General features: G+C 45.5%; 1 protein-coding gene across 2 annotated transcripts in view; it reads left to right on the top strand.

Annotated features, from left to right (window-relative positions):
• The first annotated feature begins 3,447 nt into the window (after positions 1-3,447).
• The window catches only part of KLHDC1 (kelch domain containing 1), a 29,605-nt gene continuing 18,950 nt past the window's right edge, over positions 3,448-14,102 (top strand). The window contains exons 1-5 of one of the 2 annotated variants that reach the window (XM_051621035.1): positions 3,448-3,740; positions 8,680-8,750; positions 10,892-11,009; positions 11,959-12,077; positions 13,773-13,851. In XM_051621035.1, the coding sequence (XP_051476995.1) occupies positions 3,639-3,740; positions 8,680-8,750; positions 10,892-11,009; positions 11,959-12,077; positions 13,773-13,851 (489 nt within the window). In that variant the 5' untranslated portion in view covers positions 3,448-3,638. The remainder of the gene's footprint in view (positions 3,741-8,679; positions 8,751-10,891; positions 11,010-11,958; positions 12,078-13,772; positions 13,852-14,102) is intronic. The other variant, XM_051621036.1, reaches the window with a different exon arrangement.

Genomic DNA, 14,102 nt, shown 5'->3' with positions numbered 1-14,102 from the left:
GAAGGGTGCACTGGGACCTGGGCCCGTTCTCTTACAGACCGACAGAAACTGTCCTACCTGGGTGTCAAGTTTCCTAGTTACCCGAGGGTTCTGTGCATGGCAAACCCTCACTCAGCTCCTCAGCTCATGGCTGCTGTCAGTCTCTTGGCCAACAAGCATACATACAATGGTCTCCGTGGCTGTTTCTACACGTAACCAGGGAGCCACTGTTGCACAGGGTTTTTCCTTTGGCCCCGGGGCAGTTGAAGTCTGTTGGAACATAGCTAGTCCTGGTATAGAGAGCACGATATATAAATACACTTGTGGGGCAGCTGCCTTCTCTCTAGATGAAAAATAATTACTGTTTCACTCAGACACTCGGAGCTCTCTCTCTCAAACTACAGCGTTATTCCACAGGAGGCTCACAGAGCCATTGAAAAGAAAATTCCTTCATCAAAAGACCACAGGGATATAAACATGGATAAGAAAAAAAAAAAATTCAGCCTATTTTCTGTAGTCCATTCTCAACCACGTAATTTAGAGTCATCCCTCCTCACCTGGGTGAAGCTCCTCAAGGATGAAGCTGCATCTCCTCTCTTCAGACAAAAAGCTACCATCTGACAGGGCTCAGCTATTTTGGCAGGAAATATGATCCATTTTTTGGTCTCAGGCATGCAGCATGATGAACCAAATCCTTACGTAAGTTCTGTTTGCTATGATTACTGCTTGTTTTCCTTTAAAGAAAATCTGATGTTGACATTCAGATCACGTCTCACCTGAAGAAGGAAGGTACACTTGGAGAAGGAAGACACCCCTCATGTAAAAATAAACTCATTTTAAGATATGACCAACTGAGAACGTCAAGCATATTCCTGCAGCATCCTGCTGTATTTGGGGCTCTGTTGGGTTGCCTGGAGCCTCCCACCAGAGATATAAAAGTATTCCAGCATGAGCTGTAGACTTCTGTTCCAGTGAGCCATCTGTCTTGAGCTGTGGAAGCCATGCCCAGCTCTGGAAACCATGCCCAGCTTTCTGTCTCCACTGCCTGCCATGGCTTGGTTGGACATCACAGCTCTACAGCCTCAGCACACATGGCTTGAAAGCTGAGAGCCTCGTGGTTTCTGGTCAGACAGCACCTCATGCATCTTCATGCCAAAGGGGAATCGATGGATTTATCTTGTTACACTGAGAATGACAAATATCTCATTTTCAGGTCTGTCCCTGCTCCACTGGTAAAACCATGGGCTGCTGACTTTGCACATATCCCAAGCTTACTTCTGAGACATGACATTGTAGATCCATCTGAACTATATTGGTAGAGTTTGTCTATTACCCATGCTTTTCTTAGCTCTTCCAGATGCTTATTCCTGTGTTTTAACCGTCATCCCAATGTATCATAACATTTCTTCAGTTTAATATTAGCAGTTATTGACATGAATAGTTAACGTTCCCTCCTAGGGAGGGAGGAAGTCTATGTCCCACTTTCAATATGAAAATATTTTCAATTACTCCTCAGTGTCCTTTTACAAGATGCTAAAGTGCTCATTTTTCACAAGTTCTATTCTATTGCTCTTTCTGAAGAGCTGTACCTGTTTTATTTTCAATGCCATTCATTCCAGCTGGATCCACAGTTCAGCTGGAACTCACCGTGTTGATCCGTGTAAGAGCTGGAAGACTAGTGCTTTTCCCAGGCCAACATATAGGAAAGACCATATAATGGTGGGTATAACAGGGATGGGAAATCCTTCTGATAATGAAAAGTGTGTAGTTTGGGAGATGATGGGAGATGACCCACTGAGATCCCAACTTTAGATAGATACCTCCAGGTCAGCCCTGGCCCCAGCACAAAGGTCCTGCACAGCAGCTCTGGTATTCCAAAGTACTCTACCACACCAGGGTACGTAGCTTCTTGCTTCATCTGCTTCTAGGCTGCAGCATTCACTGGGTATTTCTCTCTGGGGTCAACAGTCTGAACTCCTATACAACTGTTTTAATTAATATCAGGTGCTATTTAATTGCTGCTCTTTCTGGCAGGAGGATAACTTGCCTCACCTTCAGAGAGGCTGAGTTCTGCTGCAGTTGTCTTCAACCATTTCCCATGTTGAGACCCAACTCTTCCTTCCATTCTTGCCCTGGATTCATGTTTAGATATCCTATTCTCTGTGCACTTTTTCTCCTCTCGTGCTCTTTATTCACAGGTTTCTGTGTGGTTTATTAGGCCTTAAATCTCACACTGTAAGGTTCAGCATGCCTCACTGGGCAGATGCTGGGTAAAAAACTGGCTGGATGGCCAAGCCCAGAGAGTTGTAGGGAACTGGGCTGGATCCATTCAGCAGCCAGTCACCAGTGGTGTCCCCCAGGGCTCAGTTTTGGGGCCAGTTGTGTTCAGTATCAGTGATCTAGATGAGGGGATTGAGTGTGTTCTCAGTCAGTTTGCAGACAGCACCACATTGGGTGGAAGTGTTGTTCTGCTCAAGGGCAGGAAGGCTCTGCAGAGGGACCTGGACAGGCTGGATCGATGGACCGAGCCCAGTTGTATGAGGTTCAACAAGGCCAAGTGCCGGGTCCTGCATTTCGGTCACAACAACCCCAGGCAATGCTACAGGCTGGGGGAAGAGTGGCCAGATGAACATGAGCCAGCAGGGTGCACGGGTGGCCAAGAAGGCCACCAGCATCCTGGGCTGCCTCAGGAACAGTGTGGCCAGCGGGAGCAGGGCAGGGATTGTGCCCCTGTGCTCTGGGGAGGCTGCACCTTGAGCACAGTGTGCGGTTCTGGGCCCCTCACTAGAACAAGGACACTGAGTTGTTGGTCTGTGTCCAGAGAAGAGCAACCAAGCTGGTCAAAGGCCTGGAGAGCAAGTGCTATGAGGAGAGGCTGAGGGAAGTGGGGTTGTCTAGTTTGGAGAAGAGGAGGCTGAGGGGAGACCTTGTTGCTCTAAACAACTGCCTGAAAGGAGGTTGTAGGGTGGTGGGTGTTGGCCTCTTCTCCCAAGTGGGTAACAACAGGACAGATTAAATGGCCTGATGTTGCACCAGGGGAGGTTGAGACTAGAGATTAGGAAGAATTTCTTCATTGAAAGAGTGGTCAGGTCCTGGCACAGCCTGCCCAGGGAGGTGGTACTTCAGGATATGTTACAGTGCTGGGGTTTTTATTGTGCTGGCAGTCGGACTGGGTGATCCTAGGATCCCTTTCCAGCCACGACGGTTCTGTGACTCTGTGACGCCGCGTTCCGACCCGCAGCAGCAGCAGCAGCAGCAGCAGCAGCAGCCCGTCCCCAGGCTGCGGGCCCCTCTCCGCAGCCCCGCACGGCCGCAGCCGAGCCCCTCCCGCACCTCCCGCCACCGGCCTGCCCGGCGGGGCTGGGGTCCGGCCGCACCCCCGCACCGCAGCCGCCCTTCAGCCCTGCCCGGCGGCTCCGGGGCGAACGCGTGCCCCGCAGGGCGCGGCGGCGGGACAGAGCGGAGGCGGCAGAGCCCGCGGCGGGCCCTGCGCTGAGGGGAGGGTGACGCCCCACACTTTGGACCCTCCTCGCTTCCCGTCCGCCTGCGGGGAGCGACCGTCGGAGCCGCAGTCTCTCTCTCTCGGAGGAGGCGGCGGCGGGACGCGAGCGGTGAAGCGAGGGCAGCTGCTTCCTCCTCCTCCTCCTCCTCCTCCTAAGATGGCGGCAGACCCCGCGGAGCAGTTCTGCGTGGCCGAGGAGCGGAGCGGACACTGCGCCGTGGTGGACGGGAACTTTCTCTACGTGTGGGGGGGATACGTGGTAAGGCGGGAGGAGGCGGCGAGAGGGCGCTGGGGGCGAGGACGAGCAGGGGGAGGTCGGGCGGGGGGAAAGGGACGGGGGGTGGAAAACGAGGAGCCGCGCGGGGGGGGAAGGCCGGCTGAGGAGCCGCGGCGGGAGGGGAGGGAGCGCGGAGCGGGTTCCCGGCCCCCCCGGCCGCCCCCTCGGCGGGCCCGGGCCCGGCGCTGTTTACCTCAGCGCGGCCGCTGATTGGCTGCCGGGGCAGCGCGCCCGCGGGGCGGGCGTTTGAAATGGCGGCGGCTCTGAGGGGAAGGGCGCCCGGGGGGCGGCTCCCCCGGCAGCGGCTCCCCCCGCAGCGCTCGGGCGCCTTCCCTGCCCGCCCCTGGTGCCCCTGCCCGCCCGTCCTCCCGCCGCTCCGTTTTCAGCCGCCCCCACCACGGGCCCCGTGCCGGGGAAGGGCTGGCGGAGCCGGTTTGTTTGCCCTGCGAGCCTGTGGTTCTTCCGTGCCCTCCCGTCCTCTTGTGGGGTGACGGCTGTAATTTGTAGCTGGGTGGTGTTTTTTTTTCCGGTGTGTAATTCGCGTTCTTGTTCCTGAGTCCCTGCGTTTTTTATTCATTAGTAGCTGTGTGTCACATGCAGTGTGTTTTCCTCCCTCGGAAAGCAGTTCCGTCGCTTTAAAAATAACCTGGTGGCAGACTAAAACCTCCTCCGTTTGGGTTTTTTTTCTACTGGAAGATCAGTAGCTCTGGCATAAGTCAATCTTTATGACTCTCTGCTCTGGGTTATTTCATTCCAAGAGAGGACTCTGAATGATGCTACAGTAAACACAACAGTCGGTGTCTGTGCGTGTTGGCCCTAGAACGTGAAAGCCTGTGCTTGGTATTATTCCGGTTGCTGTGAACGTTTTCACTATTCTGTTGATATTTTTCACAGGCTAAGGTAAGCTTTCAGTTGTGCAAAGCTTGTCCTTCTGAACTCAAACGAAGAGTTCCAGTTGAGGGCTCCTCAACTTTTAAATTTTAAGAAGTTGTAAATGATAAGTGTGTGCAGTAGGAAGGGAAGGGACATTACCAGGGCTCTTGGGTGTGCTGGCGAGTTGTCTCTTCCTGAAGCATGTTATAGTTTAGTTTCTGGAAATTTGAATTCTTTTTTTTTTTGTTATTGATCTGTTTTTTAACTAAAAACATTAGACGGGGTTGGGCTGCCTGTGGGTTTTGAAGAGTTGCTTAGCTCCTGAGCTTGATTCATTTGCTCTGAAAATGAGCTGCACCAGCAGCTCATTGCTGCTGCTGGTGACTATTGACATACTGAAAACACAAAGAGACAGAACGTACTGAAACACAACGCCTCAGCTCTGCAGGGCAGCAGGGTTTCACTCCCTGGGCTACCCTGGCACCTTCTCTAGCCCGTGGCATGACCAGGCTTGCCCCATAGCAACCTGTAATGAAGTGGAGAAACTCTCAGGAGCCTGTAAACTGTTCTCACTGCTCTTCTTCCCTCTGGAGGTCCTTAGTATGTAGTGTTTCTTGTGACTGCAAGTCGTGGAAGGATTTGAATAAGGATCTTGTAGCACCAAGCCACCTTTAGAATAAGCATATATTTAACTAATGTGAGTTGTCTGTGATGTGTAGGAAGATGTAGTGTCCTTGTCTGAAACGCCACAATGCTCTGTATAACTGTGTAACACCTACATCACTGGAAATGCTCTGTACTTTGATCTTTAGAAACTGTGCTTGGACTGGCTAGCACAGTATTTTCAAAGCTTTTCTGATAAAGGATCCTGGGTTCCTGGCAGTCAGAACAGACCATACATGTTAAGTTTAGCAGATAAACCTTGCAAACTTTTAAAGTAGTTTTTCATATTTATTCATGGCGGGTATTGTGAAAATAATTGTTACTCTTTAAGCAGCATTTTTCATGTTGCTGGACTGCTGCCCAGCTAAACTTGGCATCAGTGTTTGCTCAGAGCTGGTTCTGCAGCAAATGCCTCTGACCACTGACATATCTAGATGAAATGAGGTAGACTTCTCCACTTTATGAAAGGTGCAAGGTGTGTGTAACAGCAGAGCCTACCTTAGAAAAGGAGCCTGGCAGGATAAACTGTACCAAACGTAGTGGGTAATGTCTGGTTGGCAGCTTTCAAATTGAGAAGGTAATCATAAAGTGTAATTTGAAGTCAGGTAATCAATATCAGTAAGTAAATTTTTAAGAATTAAATTTTGGTTTTGTATTTAATGTCTGTTCCTCACATGCATTTAATTTTGAGCTACTTTTTAAGTTTGTGTTTGGTTTTTTTTATTGTTGATTCTGGCTGTTTATTCCCTCACAGTCTTGCATTTCTTTCTAATGCTAAGACAATCATTAATGGTGTAATTGTTACCCAGCCTGAGTGCTGCAATTACATTCTTTTGAGCTTCCATCTCCTGCTTGTTGTTCTTCCTCATAATTATTTCCCAAACTATTTTTCTTTCTTACATGGACTCCGGGAGTCTTCATAGGTCTGTTTTACACAGAGGAATTAATTTTCTCCTTTATGACTGATGTGGTTGAGCAAGCAGCTCCTAGAAAAGCTCAAACTTAAGAAGGAAGCCTACAGAGGGTGGAAGCTAGGGCAGGTACCCTGGGAGGATTATAGGGAGGTTGTCCAAGCAGGTGGGGATCAGGTCAGGAGAGCCAAATCCCAGATGGAGTTAAATCTTGCCAGGGTTGTAAGCAGCACTAAGAAAAGCTTCTATAGGTATGTTGGGGATAAAAGGACAGCCAAGGAAAATATAGGCGCTCTCTTGAAGGAAATGGGAGACCTAGCTACGCAGGATATTGAGAAGGCTGAGGTTCTCAAGGACTTCTTGCATCAGTCTTCTCTGGCAAGTGCTCCAGCCTCATTACAAAGGCCACAAGGGGAAAGCAGGGACTGGGAGAACAAAGCACCCCCTGCTGTATGAGAAGAACAGGTTTGTGACCATCTAAACCTGAAGGTGCACAAGTGGTATCCATACACAGGTCCTGAGGGAACTGGTAGATGCAGTTGCTGAGCCTCTCTATGACATTTAAGAGGTCATGGCAGTCTGGGGAGTTTTGTGCTGACTGGAAAAAAGAGAACATAGCCCCTGTTTTTATAAAGGGGAAAAAGGAAGACGCAGGAAACTACAGGCCAGTCACTGTCACCTTAGCACCCAGCAAGATCATGGAACAGATCCTCCAGGAAAATCTACCAAGGCACATGGAAAATAAGGTGTTTTGTGACAGCCACCATGGCTTCACTAAGGGCAAGTCATGCCTGACCAATTGGGTGGCCTTTTATGACAAGGCTACAGGGATGGTGGATAATGGCAGAGCAACTGATGCCATCTACCTGGATTTGTGCAAGGGGTTTGACACTGTCCCACACAGTATCCTGATCTCCAAACTGACAAGACATGGATTTGACAGATGGACCACTTGGTGGATCGGTAATTGGTTGGATGGCCACATCCAGAGAGTTGTGGTCAATGGTTCAGTGTCCAGGTGGAGGCAAGTGATCAGTGGTGTTCCTCGGGGGTCAGTATTGGGACCAGTGCTGTTTAACATCTTTGTTGGAGACATGGACAGTGGGATTGAGTGTCTCCTCAGCAAGTTTGCTGATGTTACCAAGCCGTGTGGTGTGGTTGATGCTCTAGAGGGAAGGGACACCATCCAGAGGGACCCTGACAGGCTGGAGAGGTGGGCTAGTGCCAACCTCATGAAGTCGCAAAAAGGCCAAGTGCAAGGTCCTGCACCTGGGTTAGCACAACCCCAGGCACAAATACAGGCTGGGGGGAGAATGGCTGGAGAGCAGCCCTGAGAAGGACTTGGGGGTGGAGGAGATGAGAAGCTCGACATGAGCTGCCAGTGAGCGCTGGAGCCCAGAGGGGCAATTGTGTCCTGGGCTGCATCAAAAGAAGTGTGGCCCGCAGGGCCAGGGAGGGGATTCTGCCCCTCTGCTCTGGTGGGACCCCAGCTGGAATGTTGTGTCTGGAGCTGGAGCTCTCAGCACCGGAGACATGGAGCTGTTGGAGAGGGTCCAGAGAAGGGCCACGAAGATGATCAAAGGGCTGGAGCAGCTCTGCTGTGAAGACAGGCTGAGAGAGTTGGGGCACCTTCTAGTACCTGGAGGGCTTTGGGAAAGCTGGGGAGGGGCTTATCACCAGAGAGGGCAGTTATAGGACACAGGGGAATGGTTTTGAACTGAAAGAGGGGAGATTTAGTTCAGACATCAGGAAGAAATACTTCACCATGAGGACAGGAAGGCACTGGAACAGGTTGCCCAGTGAGGTTGTTGATGCCCCCTCCCTGGAGGTGTTGAAAGGCAGGTTGGATGAGGCTTGTGCAGCCTGGTCTGGTGGGAGGTGTCCCTGCTCATGGCAGGGAGGTTGGAACCTGATGAGCTTTAAGCTCCCTTCCAACCTGAACTGTTCTGTGATTCTATGTTGTGGGGCTGTTGTGCTGCTTGTTAATAGCAGCTGCATATATTTCCTAATGAATTATTCTCCTGTGCTATTTTCTTATCTTTATAAAATGGCTATTGTATGACACTAATATTACTTTTTGAATATTGAAACACTTCTCTCCCTACCTCTGAAACACCGTGTTCTTTTTATAATCTTCACGCCTTAAAATGAGTGATTAAAGATACTATTAACAACCCACAAAGCTCAATGACATCAGGAAATATCCAGCAGAATATTAATAATAACATCAAAAAATGAAAAGCATCTTCTTTTGAACTTCTAGTATAAAATGTAAAATACCAGCATTATTGAGCTACCTGTTTAAAATTTAAATGACCAGAACAATAGTGCTGGGGTATGACTTACTCTCTGGTAGATTATCTTTTTAATATTATTCCACGTTGCTAAGTCACAGTGTTTATTGTTTAATTTTCAAATGTATGATGTATAATACAGAATTTATTTAACATTTGCAATTTTTTTTTTTTTTTTAGTCAATTGAAGAAAATGAAGTTTACCTGCCTAATGATGAGCTCTGGATCTATGAAATAGACAGTGGGTTATGGTAAGTTGCATCATTTATATGTAGTTAAATGTATAAGGTTCATGTTTGCAGAGATTACAGTTAGCTGCAGTGAGAAGACTTCAGTTATGGGAATTCTTGGTCATGTTCCTTGGAGTTGAAATAGCAGATATTTGATGTAAAGACTGAAGAACAAACATAAGTACTTGCAAATTAACTCTAGGAAACACATTAATTCCTTAAGTGTAATTGTGTTGTTTTTTTTTTTTCAGGAGTGTGTTTGAAATGGTTGGCTTAGGGCTCTGTTGTGAGCTCTGATGTGTTTTATTGAGGCATTTGTTTTGGCTTAGTTCTCCATATATTAACTTTTATGTTTAAAAGAGTATTGAAACACTAGATATTTGGGTCCTTGATCTGTTTACAATTATATTTTTTTGTTATGACTTGTGTTCTGAATGTATTTGCATAAATAACTCATAACTAACCAGACCTTGCACATCACCAGCAATTGAATCTTTACATTTTATATTCACTGTGTTTACATATCGTACTTGGGGAGAGATAACAATGCCTCTTTTAAAAGTTCTCCAGTGATTTCTGTTACAGTAATTCCATTCAGGCTGCTGAAGTGGTATCTGTTCAGGCTTATATGTGTTTTCTGCCAGCTGTCTGCCTTGTCTAGCACCTGTTCATACACTTCTTGCATACACCTGTTCAGGAGATTCACTGCACACTCATATTGAGCCCCACAGTTTGGCAGGAAAGGGGGAGGAGGGCAAGATCAGGAAGGTGTCTGAAGGTGTGTGTATAGTTCCACATCCGTGTGGTCAAGTCACTTGGAAAACACCAGCTTGCACATGGTTTGCTGGAAAGTTCTAGCCAGTCTTTTTTCCTTTTCTTTCTTAGGATATTTTTTATGATTGTGCCCTCACCCACCTCACTGTGGTCCCCATCTGTTTCTTTTGTTGAAAGACTTGGCTAAAGGAGGCTCATGCTCTCTCTTGGTTGTCATCCCTTGTGTCCCTGTGTCAGTTGTACTGGTGCAGCTCTTTATGGTCACACAGGGAATTAGATCAGGAGAGTGATCTGGGTTAAACAGAACTTCTCTTTTTTTGGATCTGTTTATTTTTATCCTGCATCTGTTCTTGATCTCATTCAGTTTTCAGCACAGACAGTTGTACCTGTCTTCTGCAGAAATCTGAGATCCCAGGAGAGCTGTTTTCAAATGTGAGGAAACAATTCTAAGCACAGGCTGGGCCTGATTCTGGTTTTACCAGGGTGTGTAGTGAGAGGTCAAGGACTAACGGTTTTAAACTGGAAGAGGGTAGATTTAGCTTAGATGTTAGGAAGAAATTCTTTATTGTTAGAGTGGTGAGACACTGGAACAGGTTGCCCAGGGAGGTTGTGGATGTCCCCTCTCTGGAGGTGTTCAAGGCCAGGTTGGATGGGGCTTAGAGAAACCTGGTCTGGTGGGAGGTGTCCCTGCCCATGGCAGGGGGGGTTGGAACTAGGTGATCTTCTAGGTGGCTTCCAACCCAAACCATCCTGTGACTGATTCTCTGCTCACCTGGGAGAGTTGGGCAGAAACTGAGTTTGGTCAGGTGATTGTGGGATGTTAAAATGTGCACCACAGGATGTTACTGGTTTGTAAGTGATACTAGCAAGAAAAAGGAAGGGAACTGCTGCTGAAGAAGAGAGAATTCATTGCTAAAATTGGCATTATTGAGGATTTCTCATTGTGCTAAATGCAGTTTTAGGATTAGGATATTGGGTGCCACAACTAGTGAATACTTTTGACCTTTATTTCTACTTCTGCCTTAGTTTTCTAAGTAAACAGCAATGCCATGTTCTCACTTCAGGAGGTTTTGGAGTTAATAGTATTTCCAGGTTTGGAATAATTCATCTTTCAGCTCTATTAATGCTTACTGAATATGGGCTTTACCTTCATAAAAATTGAGATGCTTCATAAACAGGTGCACAACATTCACATGAAAGGACTCTGACACCACAAGAGCCTGACTTCATGTATCGATCACAGCTTCTACTGCCAGTTATGGCCAAAACATTTCAACTGTGTTTTTAGGTTTAAGTATAAAAATTATTAATACATCTGGTTTGGGTTTGTTAATTTTAGGAGGTTTGAAAGCAGCCTTGAAAATCTTAATGTATGTGCTAAATTGCAGGACAATGCACTTAATGGAAGGGGAGTTGCCTACCTCCATGTCAGGAAGCTGTGGAGCAAGCATGAATGGGAAGCTGTACATCTTTGGTGGATTTGATGATAAAGGATACAGTAATCGGGTATTGTGCTCTTTTCTTTCATAACCTATTGTGTTTGAGTGAATAATAATGCTGACCTCACTGTTTTGTCTGCTGTACTTTGCATTTGGAGTAAGGTGAAGTGTAAGGAAAAGCTTTATCTTTGTAGAAAAGGTATTATTTTAAACTGACAAAAAAACTTCAGTTTTTGTTTTAATGTTCAACTCTTTATATCTTCCTGGGATTTTTCACTGAGTCACACAGTTTCAGAGTAAGACTTGCTGTGTGAAACTTCCTGTACTTATGTCTGAAAACTGCCAGTGCTTTCCTAAATGCTTATTTAAAAAAAAAAGAATATTGGTAGCTATAAATGAAATTGATCAGAATATCTCTTATTTTTGCTCTTTGATTACCTTTCTTATATAATCAGGCAATAATTGAAGTTAAAATATAGCTGCCAGTTTTCTTTAGAACTAAAGACTGGAGTAGCAAAGCAGAGGAAATGAGCTGGTTTAGGACTTGGTGTAAATGGAGTCAGAATTCAGCCCTGACTAGAAAATAACTGGAGTGGAGCCCGTCAGCAAATCTCAGTTCACTTCTCGGTTGACAAGCCTTGTTGGGGTGGGCAGAGATGCTGCTGGTTCTGCCAGTAGAATTGAACTGGGGAGCTGTTGGTTTTGCAGAAGGTTTTTTTCAAGGATTCAGGTGGCAATGGAAGGAGCAGGATTTTACTGTTCTGGTCTGGCTGAGCGGAGGCGAAAAAACTGCTCATTCTCACCCTGTAACTGACCTGGGGTGTGTTGGGCTCTTCCTGTGTGTTGCTACGTTCTGTCAATGTCATGGGTTTGGGTTGGGGTTTTTTTGGTTTTTTTCAAAGAAAGGGTTGCATTCTGGGGGTGGTGGGTTGTTCTTTCTGTTGGTGATTTGTGCTGGATTCTTCAACATCATTTATACTGAAAATACTGTTGTGGTTTTTTTTTTTCCTTTTAAGCTGTATTACGTTAATTTGCGAACAAAAAATGGAACCTACAGGTGGAAAAAAATCACAAACTTTAAAGGTCAACCTCCTACACCACGTGACAAGCTTTCCTGCTGGGTGTATAAGGACAGGTAACATCTTGAGAATATTAATTACGTGTTAATTGCAGAGAGGAAATGCTATAAAGTCAAGAGAGCACAGGTCTGGGATTCATGAAACTAATTCTTAGCTTGACTTGCTATGGGGTTTTGTGTAGCTGTCCTGACAACTTTCTACCAGAGTTTTGTCACATGTGAGCTGAATTAATGGTCAGTATAAAGCCCCTGTAGGAGAGGGTTGGGAAATTTAGAAGTTGTTTCTGGAATGCTTTGAGACTTCAGAAAAAAATAGTGATGCATCTGTTACGTATGGCTCTAATTTTACTACCTTAAAAATCAGTATAAAATTACTTGGATTTTTTTGTATAAGCATAGATTATTGCCTGCAATAAAATATATGTAGTGTATTTCCAAGGATTTCAGTAGCATACAAACACTGAAAATAGCAGATGTATCACTATCTTTAAAAGAACCAAGTCAGCCCAGATGTTTGGGATGTAAAAGTTACTGAGTGTATTTAGAAAATTACTAAGCTAAAAATTAATATATCACTTCTGATTTTGTGTTTATTGTGGGACGTGTCTGGATATTGTGGCATGTCTTTTCCCAAGAAAGTCACATGCCAGGGGTTTGTTATAAAAGTTTTTGTAAACAAGAAAATTATACACAGTGAACACTATAAAATCTAAATTATTGATCTGTTTCTAAGCTCCACATCAGAGGTTTTGCATAATCTGTGTAATGCCTCTCAGTACAGCTTTGTAGTTGTAATTTGACTGCAAGATATATGAAGGTAAATATATTTGGACAACTTAGCTTTCACCAGAATTATTCAAAACTAAATTAATCTATTCAGAGTATATATAAGCAGCATGCTAAGAAAATTAGCTATTTCAGGTGGCAGAGTGTAAGTTTTTAATTTAACAAAATAACTTGGGTTCAAGTTATGCACCTTTTGAGAAGTGCACTTTAAAATTCTACAAATGATCAGATCAGAATGTCCTGGTGTATTGTACAAGCTTCCAGTAACTCAGTTTCCCTAGGAATGTCAGTCTGGAATGAACCTTCACCATCCCATCATTCCCTAAATTGCCTTCTCCCACCATCACTAATACCTATACCAAATATCCTCAAATGTTGAAGTTAAACAAAACTTGAACTATTGCTTTTGGATGGCCATTTCATGGGTGGAATATTGAAGTGGGAGGTTTGTAACAACACTTGCAGTGCCCTGTGTTCTGTGGTGCTTAGCTGAAAAAATCTCTTAATAAGCCAGAGACAGACTTTGTGGGCCTCAGGAAGGCTGTGGGCTGAACCTTGGGAGCATTTGTTGGGAAAAGATGTACATGGAAGGCCAACAGAACAGGAGCAGAGGGATTTCAGCAGAAAAGGGCAGGGAGTCTAGCAGAAGCTTAGGCCCTGCCTGCCTGGTGTGAAACGTGTTGTTTTCAACCTTGTGTCTGAAAATGTGACTGTGATAGATGGAGGAACAGGGAATAGGGACTTGGAGGTACCTTGGGCCTCCTTCCTTGTCTCTGGATTTCTGCCAGGCTTGTGTAACTATTGTCTTCCTCTCAGGAACATTTCCTGTGTGTTTGGGTGTAATATGAAATATTTAAGGTGTTTGTATTATTAATAGTGCAGTAGATGAACCAACATTTGAAAGCAATTATTACAACTTTGAATGTTACTTTTAAAAGAGCTTATTTTTTGCTGTTATTCTTTTAGGCTCATATATTTTGGTGGCTATGGCTGTAGGAAGCACAATGAGCTGAGTGATTGTTTTGATGTCCACGATGCATTTTGGGTAAGAGATTTTTTTTTTACAATTCAGAGTGATTTGTCCTTTCTGATTGTCAAAATGTGATCTTTTATACTCTACCCAGTAAGTATGAAAGTCTGTTTTGATTTTGCTTTTATTTGCAGCATCAGCAGGAATGCAAACTAGAATCTTCTACTTAGATGAGAAATTTCAGCTCCTTCCTGTTGGGAGCTGTGGGTGTTCAGGGTATCCCAAGTGCCCCATGCTGGGCTTTGAAACAAAATGCTGCCAAAGCA

The sequence above is a fragment of the Apus apus genome, chromosome 5 (assembly GCF_020740795.1).
Source record: "Apus apus isolate bApuApu2 chromosome 5, bApuApu2.pri.cur, whole genome shotgun sequence".
Taxonomy (NCBI): Eukaryota; Metazoa; Chordata; class Aves; order Apodiformes; family Apodidae; genus Apus; species Apus apus.
Note: the sequence above shows the minus strand (reverse complement) of the source record. Positions and strands in the feature narration are given on the sequence as shown.